The sequence below is a fragment of the Juglans microcarpa x Juglans regia genome, chromosome 5S, assembly GCF_004785595.1.
Source record: "Juglans microcarpa x Juglans regia isolate MS1-56 chromosome 5S, Jm3101_v1.0, whole genome shotgun sequence".
Taxonomy (NCBI): Eukaryota; Viridiplantae; Streptophyta; class Magnoliopsida; order Fagales; family Juglandaceae; genus Juglans; species Juglans microcarpa x Juglans regia.
The window spans coordinates 26094483-26104453 of record NC_054603.1 but is presented as its reverse complement, the minus strand read 5'-3'; the positions used below and the strand labels follow the sequence as shown (position 1 = coordinate 26104453).

The 9971-nt window shown below is 38.3% G+C and overlaps 1 protein-coding gene across 10 annotated transcripts in view; it reads right to left on the bottom strand.

Annotated features, from left to right (window-relative positions):
* Positions 1-307: 307 nt before the first annotated feature.
* Positions 308-9971, bottom strand: part of LOC121267581 — a 53276-nt gene continuing 43612 nt past the window's right edge. For 8 of the 10 annotated variants that reach the window (XM_041171505.1, XM_041171503.1, XM_041171504.1 and 5 more), the window contains 4 exons: positions 4469-5845; positions 3369-3677; positions 3050-3257; positions 308-1162 (listed from right to left, as the gene is read on the bottom strand). In XM_041171505.1, the coding sequence (XP_041027439.1) occupies positions 783-1162; positions 3050-3257; positions 3369-3677; positions 4469-5845 (2274 nt within the window). In that variant the 3' untranslated portion in view covers positions 308-782. The remainder of the gene's footprint in view (positions 1163-3049; positions 3258-3368; positions 3678-4468; positions 5846-9971) is intronic. The other 2 variants (XM_041171508.1, XM_041171510.1) reach the window with 2 other exon arrangements.

The window sequence follows — 9971 nt, the reverse complement described above, 5'->3', positions numbered from 1 at the left end:
TTGAACTAGTTGTAACTTTGAAATGAGACTCATTAGCAGCCCCATTTTTTCTTGAGTCATGCTAGATAAATTTTTTGTTCTTCGTATTTTGATTTTATTTGAAGTATTTTTTTAACATTCTTAATCATTAAAAATAAAAAATAAAAAAAATACACAATTTCATTAATAATAACTTCCTTAACCATTGAGTAAAAAAATAAAAAAAATAAAATTAAAATGCATGAGCAGTAAGATTGAGAGTTTTCTTTAACATTTTCCTTTTTTCTTTAACATTTAAAAAAATACAAAATAAAATTATAAAATACAAAAAACCAAAACACTGCCACTCAGATTAGTCTCCAAAAAGTTACTACGTTACTGTTTATAATGCCCCATTGTCAGTGCATTGACATCCTAAAATGACATATTACACAGATGTCTACTGTCAGTTGCCGCACGCGAAATGTGCGAGCAAATCAGTTACCGTCATTGCGAGCAGCTGCGGACAGTTCGTCCAAAAGTCGAACTAAAATCCTACAAAGGTAGTAACTTGATTTGTCAGACTGTCCACCAAAGGAGTTCTCCATAACTGGATCAAGATTACCTCAACTTGAGGGACTAGTGGGAAAAGATGGTCTACAATATTAATTAATATTGTCCTAAACATTTATACAGCAGTAATAATCATTGTAGGGCTGTCTTTCTCATCCACTTGAGACCTCGAGTTGGGAGATCTTTTACCTCGATAACCATGGAGTCGCTGGCAAACTTACCCGCAATTTCTAGCTGATGGGTTGGTTCTGCTACACTTCCGGGGGTGCCTTGATGCTGCGAGCCAGCTTAACTGACGTTGCAAGAGGATTTCTGGGTGATTGATTTGGCGTCCCACTGCGCGTGGTTGAGACATGGACTGCTTGCATAGATGGGGAAGCTCGAAGGTGTGGGGCAGGGGCACGTAACTCGATCCCATTTTGAAGGTTCCGTGGGTATGGGATCATGAAGCTAGAATGTGGTGTACCAAGAGTAGAGAGAACTGCTGATGTTCGGTCAACCACGGCTGGTGGGGCTACAGGTGGTATATTGATTTCAGGGCTTGCTGAACGTTGTTGTCTTGGGGCAGTCATCTGATGTGGCTGCTGACTTGATAGCTGAATCCACTCATTCGTGAAACTAGATAAGGCTGCTGCAAAATAGAGAAATTTCGTAAGCCATGCGACATTGAGAGCAATAGTGTTTCATATTTCAGTGTGCATGCAAATATGCAAGCATGAACTACTTGCATACAAATGCAGCCGTTCAAAGTTTTTGGAGCTGCATAAGTTTCATGGGAGTACATGTTTATGCAATCTTCCAGTTACTTGAAATGTGTTAAAGGTACACTTAATGGACACAGATGAGACATGAAATTCTCAAAACTTCTCATAATTTCATTCTCAAACACAAAATACTTTTTTAATTTCAAATTTTTAATTTTTTCATCTAATAATTACCTAATCATTATTATTATTATTATTATTTTATAACCATGGGTGTCTAGGTTAGCTTGCGCGCACCTCGACTAATCTCATGACTCGACTAATCTCATGAGGCCCTGAAGTTAACGATTAGGTAAACCTCCAGTAGCCCTAAAGGGACTTTACTGGCGACCATTAGGAGTGGCCCTAAGGGGACTTTAACTGGCGACCATTAGGGAGCAAACCCAAGGCCGGACCAGCTAAGCTACCCCTCAGGGTTTAATTACCTAATCATTATTCAAACAAAAAAACTAATACAACTTTTACAAACTTCAAAACAAAACATAAAAATTAATACAACATTTTCAAGCTTCGAAACAAAATTAATATTAAAAAATTATATTTAAACAATTTTTTAAATTTATAATATTTTTATTTAATTTTTTCGCTCTCTTTTCTCAAAACCCAATAAAATATTTTAATTCAAAACTATATTACTATTATTCATAGAATTCTAAGATACTTCAAGTGTCCAAACGAGCCCTTAGACCCTATTGGCCAAGGGTAAGATCCGCTACAACCCCATAATAAAGCTGTTAGTCAGAGGTTGATGTTGCTTTCTGAAACTAGGAGAACAAATCGGTGATCTCAATCATCACTTACGATATTCAAAATTGATGTCTTTTTTCAATATCGCTATGAGTTTGAGTTCGAGTTCGAGTTCTATTGATAATCGACATAAATGAATGAGCTGAAAGTTAGTTCAGTAGTTTCTGTTGTCTAATCCTCCGAGGGGGAATTAGGGGGTAACGTTCCTTTCTAATCTAATCTGTCATCTATGAGTTCCAGTCAAGTCTGTAACTCAATGAATGTAATCTCATAGCAAAATCTTATATATATCAAGATGGATAGGTCTAAATTTATGGGGCATGCTTAAATTAACAGCATCGTAAATCATGATTTGATATCAGAATCTGAATTTAAACTCGTAGCAAATAAAACACGACAAAAGGGAATAAACCCACAAAATATGAAGCACAACAAAACAAGAAAATAAGGATCACAACATAGCATGTACATGCACTTGGAAACAGACTGGAATGCCGCTCCCACCTTTGTTCCCAGACTTCACCAAGCTTGACTTGAATTTTGGTGGATCATTAGTGGACTTCGCAAGTGGTGGGTTCTAACTTCTAAACATCTAACTAGTCGCTCTTTTAATACACAAATTGCTAACTAAATCCAAACACGACAGCGATATTGTAATTTAGCTTCATCCATATCGTGATCGAGTCGAAAGAAAATTTAGAAAATATTATACTAAATAATAACCCTATAACATCAACTCTTCCAAGAATCCCGAGATATGAGATTCGCAATATAACTAGGAAGAAGTTTCAAATACCACATAGGAGTTACTGGACATGCCAGTTTGATATAGCCCATTTGGTATCTTAGTATCCGAGAATTTGTAGGGTTAAATCCGACATTTCAGCAGAAATGCCTGGAACAAACAGTAGTACTTCAAAAACCCATGCATCTAAATAAGAGAGAGAGAGAGAGAGAGAGAGAGAGAGAGATGTATTACTGAGTGCTGTACTAGATCAGTTTTATACCTTGTTCTATGTATACTGACCCAATTGCCCCATGACTCTTAACTATCAAAGCATCTGCCAATTCCTTATTTAGATTAACTTTGTAGTGAAATGTCTCAAGATCCCTCTGCTTTTGCATTAATGAAGTCTCAGCATCCTGAAGTAACAAATCATACTTCTTGCGTATCTCTTCAATCTCTTTATCACATTTATATCTCAGCTGCAATATCTACTCAAAATGATAAACTTGATTTAATTAAACAGGAAATATCTAAGAGCTAATAAGCACTGAAAGAAATTATGAATAAAAAAATTATTTTCAAAGGCATCTTGGACGAACCATATCTTGATGCCTCTTCAAGGCTTGCTCCTTATCCTTTTGTATTCTTTCCATTTCAATTTGCAGTGGATTTAAACAAACAGGCTGAGGCATCTCAGGTAAAACAGCATGTGGATGATCAATCAATGGTCCTGGAACAGTAGTTCTGCTCCTATCTGCAACATGTTCACTTCTACCAGCAGGTATATCTATGGAAGACGGCAGTGGCAAGCAAATGGCAGAATGCAAGAGGTTGGAAAAAACCAGTAGATTCCCCAGGGATGCAGGTAGTGAATTGTATTCAGTGGAGGATGGGTTTGTCGATATAGGCTGTGAAAATTCAGACAGCAGGACTTGGCTTTAAAGATTAGAATGATAAAACAGCATGGTAATGCTGGTTGTATTGCCAGAAATTATGACTTGGCCAAAAGGATTTTGCAGGTTTCCCCTTGACCGGTCTGTTTCTTGCACTTGGTTGATACACGGGTCAAATGTATTTAAAACAGACCCATTGCTTATAAAACAATCCATTTGTATATGGATCTGTATCTCTCTTTCCCTCAATCTCAATAGCAAACACCTAACTTTGTCACAGAAATCATATAATAATATACACAGAGACATGAAAACTGTGAAAAAAAGAGAACCAAAAAGAAAGATATTTGATACAGGAAAATATTCTCAAAAACAGTGTACCTTCATCAATGACATTTGTACTTAGGCAAAAGGAGTACTAACAAATCTAGACGTTTCTCTATATACCAGTTCTTCAAACTACAATACAGCTGAAAATTTCATCCCAGCCAGAGGCATCAACAAAACAGCAGGACTCTATTGGCTTCCTTTAGCAACAAAATGTATTGTGGAAGGCAAACAAATCCATTATTACGTCAATAATCCATACGTTTTTGTTCTTTTAATGGATCATCATGTACGCGACAGGAGTATTTCATAAATGGAAAGAATTCTTGAGCTTTTTCTTGCTTTTCAATTATTTTACTGCTAGTATTCTTTCATAATGAATTTAGCATTCAAACATATCTGTTGGATAATCCATAAAGTTATTTAGAAAATGGAGTAGAACCACCCAATAGAAACTACTTGAACAAACATTCAAGTACCTGATGTGATGCCAATGAACTTCCTTGGGCTGGGCAAGTATCTGTCTGCACCAAGGATGGCCAAGTCCCATTAAACTCCGAACAAGCCGAATCCCCGAAAATAGCCATGACTTCTCCATCTTGCCGCCTGTCCTGAGTATCAGCTGTGCTGTCCAATGTCACAGCATCTTTGTCAGGACACACTCCATTTGGTTGCACAGTATTAGGTAACATTTTCATGGGTTCATGCCGCATGATCGCTTCGCTTAGTGTTTGAGCAACTTCAGAAGGGCCTTCTATTGATTGTAGGGTCTGAACATTGCAAACAGAACTCTCCAAATCTGAAGAACCCAGCACAGGGGCACCATTTCTGGGACCATCACGGGAACCAACTTTATTATGCTGCTCAACACAAGTAGTTGTTGCCCATTTTAAGGCCATTACTTCTGATCCATTATTCTCTGCATCAGATGCTATTGAAACATTTTCTGCTTCCATGGGAAAACTACAAGATATCTTTTCAACATTAGAAAATTCAGGAACTTCAGCTGGATAACTTGGCATACTTCCACTATCATTCTGGTTTTGAAAAGAAGGAATGCCCTTAGGAGCAGCATTTTGGGATCCATCATCAATTTCAGCTATATCACTTGGTTGCATTCTGCCCACCTTCAACTCCAAGTCACTCCAAGACGGATTATCTGATATTGCAGTTGGGACCCCTGATTTTGGTTTTCCTAACCAGACTATAGCTTTGATTTGCTGCTCTTCAAATCTTGGAGCCAACTGTGAAGCCTCAAGTGTTTTTAGATGTATTTCCATCTGATGATTGTGTTCATCTATCTTTTCCTTTAAGTTATGATCTAATAACCTAAGCTTATCTAACCTCACTGAAATGTCACTATGCTTGGTGCGAATAAGGGCCGACTCTAACCTGTGCGCTTCCTCCAACTTTGCCTTTTCTTCCATCTTCTTTTTGTGAAATTCCTGAACTTCTTTTTGTTGATTTTGCTTACATTTTTCCATCTTTGTATCAACATTATCTAGGACGTCTTTGATGATATTGGAGCTATCATTCTTCACCATGTCAGGTGTCTGTTCCACAGTGGCAGGTTCGAATAGATCAGAAAGAGGATGACTTTTATAGCCCCTTTGTGTCTTACCTTCTACCACATCTTGCTGGTTAGACGTAGTTGATTTTGAAGCTTTTGCACAATGTTCCTTGACACATTCTACTTTCTCTAAACAGCATGCAAAACTTTTCTTAATCTTCTCCAATTTGGAGTAGATATAATCCACCTCCGCTTCCTTGCAGACATAATTTAAGTGCAGTTTTGCAAGAGCAATTGATTCAATGTGATCAATACTGTGTTCCGACAAAGAAGCTGCAACCCAACACTGAGAAAAAATATCCATTAGTAGCAATTGCATAATGGATAAGTGCACAAGCGCACCCAAGATATTCATCATCATTGTACATCAAGAACACAGACAACACAAGCACAAATACACAGACAAGAAAGGGGGAATGACAATACTCACACACACACAGCACAAGAGATGTATCATCTGAACTGCGGTACCCAAAAAGCTTTAACTGATGCAAACAAACCACAAAGAAGACACACTTTCCCAAAACGTAAGTTTAGTAGTGTCATCTACTAAAAATGTTTGTTCATTTCCTACTCTTGTTGAATACTTTTGAGGAATTCGAGGAGGGTTCTTGAATTGTGGTTACTAGTGGGATGCATAGTCAGTTAATAAAATTTTCAAAAAAAAATAAAAAATCAAGTTTATTGCATGATAACATCTCTTTACATAACATTTTGGAAATAAACTATGAAAATTAATTATATTAACTTGTGAGCTCTTTGCTATTTCACAGTCGTACTTATGGTATTTGAGGCCTGTGTCACATTGGCGACAACACTTTGTGCATCTGGATCTATGTGATGCCTATTTGATGTCTGTGAGGCATTAGTGATTATCGGTCTCTGTGGCCTTGCATCTATGTGATGTTTATTTGACATTCATGCTGGCTTGTCTTGTGGTTTGGGATGAATCACCATTTTTGTTTTTTGTTATGTAGCAGTGAAATTTACTTAGGAGTACACAGGTCTTATATAAGAGAAACAACTATTTAGGATTATAAGCAGATACAAGAAAGTCAAGGACATATAGTCCATTAAAGTATCGCATAAGCCCAAAGAAACAAAAGTGTCAAGAATTTTTCATTTCATTCGCAGTCTGCTTGCAATCTTTAAAAACTTCTATTATTTAGTTCAGATTTGTGGGAGTATGGAAAATTATTAGGAAGGGCTCGGAGGATTTCATTCGTAATTTCAGATTTGTGGCAGGTTGAGGAACTATAATTAGATTCTGGTTTGATATTTTATGCGGTGATGTTGCCTTAAAGGAGGCTTTTCCTTCTCTTTTCAGAATTGCAATACACAAGGAAGCTTCTGTTGCTGAATATATGGACACTTCAAATGGTCTGGTGCAGTGGAATGTGTCATTTATTAGAGCAGTTCAAGCTTGGGAAGTGGGAGATATTTCTGATTTTTTTCAGCACCTTGTATGCATTTAAATTTGGAGTGTGGTTGGGAGGACAAACTGCTGTGGATTCATCCTGGGAACAAGAATTTTTCGGTTAGATCCTTATATAATGCTATGTACACCCATTCATCAACTGCTTTCCCTTGGAAGTGCATTTGGAAAAGCAAAGTGCCCCTAAAAGTTGCTTTTTTTGGTTGGCTGGCCTCTCATGGGAAAATTCTGACCATAGATAAGTTGAGGAAGCTTGGCATTTTGATAATGGATTGGTTCTTTTATGTGCAAAAGGAATGGCTAATCGACGGATCATCTTCTTCTCCACTGTGATGTGGGAAGGATTTATGGGATGAGATCTTTGTAAGGCTGGACATTGCTTGGGTGATGCCTAAGAGGGTGGTGGATCTTTTGGATTGTTGGAATGGAATATAGGGAAATTGTCAAGTAGTGGTTGTTTGGAAGATGGTGCTATCAAAGAAAACCCTAGTACTTTTCTTTTGATAGGTGCCTCTATGTCTTATGTGGTGTATATGGAATGAGAGGAATGAACGATATTTTGAAAACAGAGAACGCTCATTGGGGGGGATTACAGACTTACTTTTCCAATCTTTGTTACTTTGGGCTAAGGCCATTGTTTTAGAGGGGATTAATTTTAATGACTTTTATGCATCTTTTTCTTGCTCGTAGGCTGTAATTATGTATTTCTCTCTTGTATACTACCTGTCTAACTGGGCTTTGCCTACTTATGAGGATCAATAAATTTTCTTACAAGAAAAAAGTTCCTTCCAGATGCACCACACGGAGCATATGGGAGCCATCTTCCATATCACTACAATTTGTGGGATGCCATATAGACCTCTCCAAGATGCAAGAAGATCTACTAAACTTCTTGATATGATTCCCCCCCCCCCCCCCCCAACCCTTCTAGAGAAATCGTTCCGAAGAGCCCAGGGCTACCACACAATGAAGTAAGAAAAGATCTTTACTGTTCTTTTTATGCATACAATATCAATCAACAACAATGATCAGATGCTTTCTTAGATTATCCATGGCTTTCCTTATGAAGCTGTCCAGACAGGAAATGCTGCTTTAAGAAGCGCCCTAGTCCTTCAAATTCTCCTCCAAGGAAAGAGGTTGTTCTTTTTCACGATGAGGATTTGATAGAATGAGTGGGTGCTAAACTTCTCTTATACAGGCTCAAAGGGTCTGGTCTCCACCTCCAATTCTTGGTCCAGAAGTGCACAGTAGGTTAAAATTCTGTGATAGAACTAATCTCCCAATCTTGGGCTGCTCGGAAAATGTTGCCATTCCATTGAGGTGAACCACTAGAGAAATACCTACTGAAGCTTCCTGTGTCAATAGGATCGGCAGATTTTATGATTGGAAGATTCTATCTAATATCTTTCTTATTTTTCTTACCTTATTTACATCAGCTGTACAGATTAGCTTCCTTTCTTAGCTTTGCTGTGTATAGCTGTAATTGGATAGTTGTGTATAGCTAGAGTTTCCATGTATAGCTAGTTTTCCATATATAGAGTTTCCGTGTATAGCTACCAGACTTTTCTATTTAATGAACTTCTCACAATGGTGAGAGGCATTTGGTCAATCTGATATGGTATCAGAGCTTGTGTTCTGAACCTAGAGTATACACGCTTCCACCTTTTTTTTTTTTTTTTTTTTTCTCGGATTTAGCCCTAGGGCTCTCGGACTTGAGCCCAGATTATTTTTGGTTCTTGTTTTTCTGGTGGTTGCGGCAGCACATCTGTGGTGCTATCTTGGAATTTTCTTTGGGAGTCTTCGCTGCTGGGCTCTTAGAGATTTTTTTATTCTCGATATTCTTAGAATATTTAGAGGTTTGTTATCAGCTTTTAGGCTCCTTTACGGTGTTTTTTTTTCTGGATTATTTCTGTCTTCACAATGTATGGAGAAAACACTATCATTCGTTTCAATGGCAAGGACTATCTTAGCTGGGAGTTTCAGTTTAAGATGTTTGTGAAAGGAAAGGAGTTGTGGGGACATATTGATGGGACGTCTTCAGCCTCTAAAGACCCCAAGGAACTCGGGACATGAGAGGCAAAGGATGCACGCATTGTCTCTTGGCTGCTGGGCTGCATTGAACCACATATGGTGAACAATTTGAGGTATTTTTCTACAGCTAAAGAGATGTGGGAATATCTAGGGCAGATATATAATCAAGACAACAATGCATGCCGTTTTCAGTTGGAATTGGAGATAGCAAATCTCAGTCAAGGTAACCTTTCTATTGAGCAGTATTATTCTGGTTTCTTGAACTTGTGGAGCAAATATTCGAGTATTACCCATGCTAAGGTACCCAAGGAGGCGCTGTCTGCACTTCCGACAGTTCATGAGGAGAGTAGACGTGATCAATTTCCGATGAAATTGAAGCCAGAATATGAGGCTACACGGGCTGGGTTATTGAACTGAAATCCAGTTCCTACATTGGATGTTTGTCTTGGAGTGTTGGGGTGGGAAGAACAGAGATTGGCTACTCAGGCAAGAATGGGACAAGAGAGGCTGCATTCAGAGATGGTGAATGTCACCTATGTAGCCTAGGGAAGAGGAAGAGGAAGAGGAAAAGGTCAAATCCAGTGCTACAGTTGCAAAGAATTTGGCCATATTGCTACCAACTGCACAAAGCCATATTGTAATTATTGCAAGAAACTGGGGCACATCAGTAAAGAGTGTTCAATCCGTCCTCAAAATCGGCACGCACAGGCCTTTCAAGCTGTTGTCCAATCTACACCTATTGTAGCTCCAACAGTCACTGCAGCAAGTACTAGTCAGGCTGTCCTCACTCCTGAGATGGTTCAGCAGATGATCATCTCAGCCTTTTCTGCATTTGGACTTCAAGGTAAAGGTAAGACAGTCTCATCTCCTTGGTTTGTTGATTCACGAGCTTCTAATCACATGACTGGTCAGTCTGAATCGTTGCTTAATGTTCGGAGTTATAATG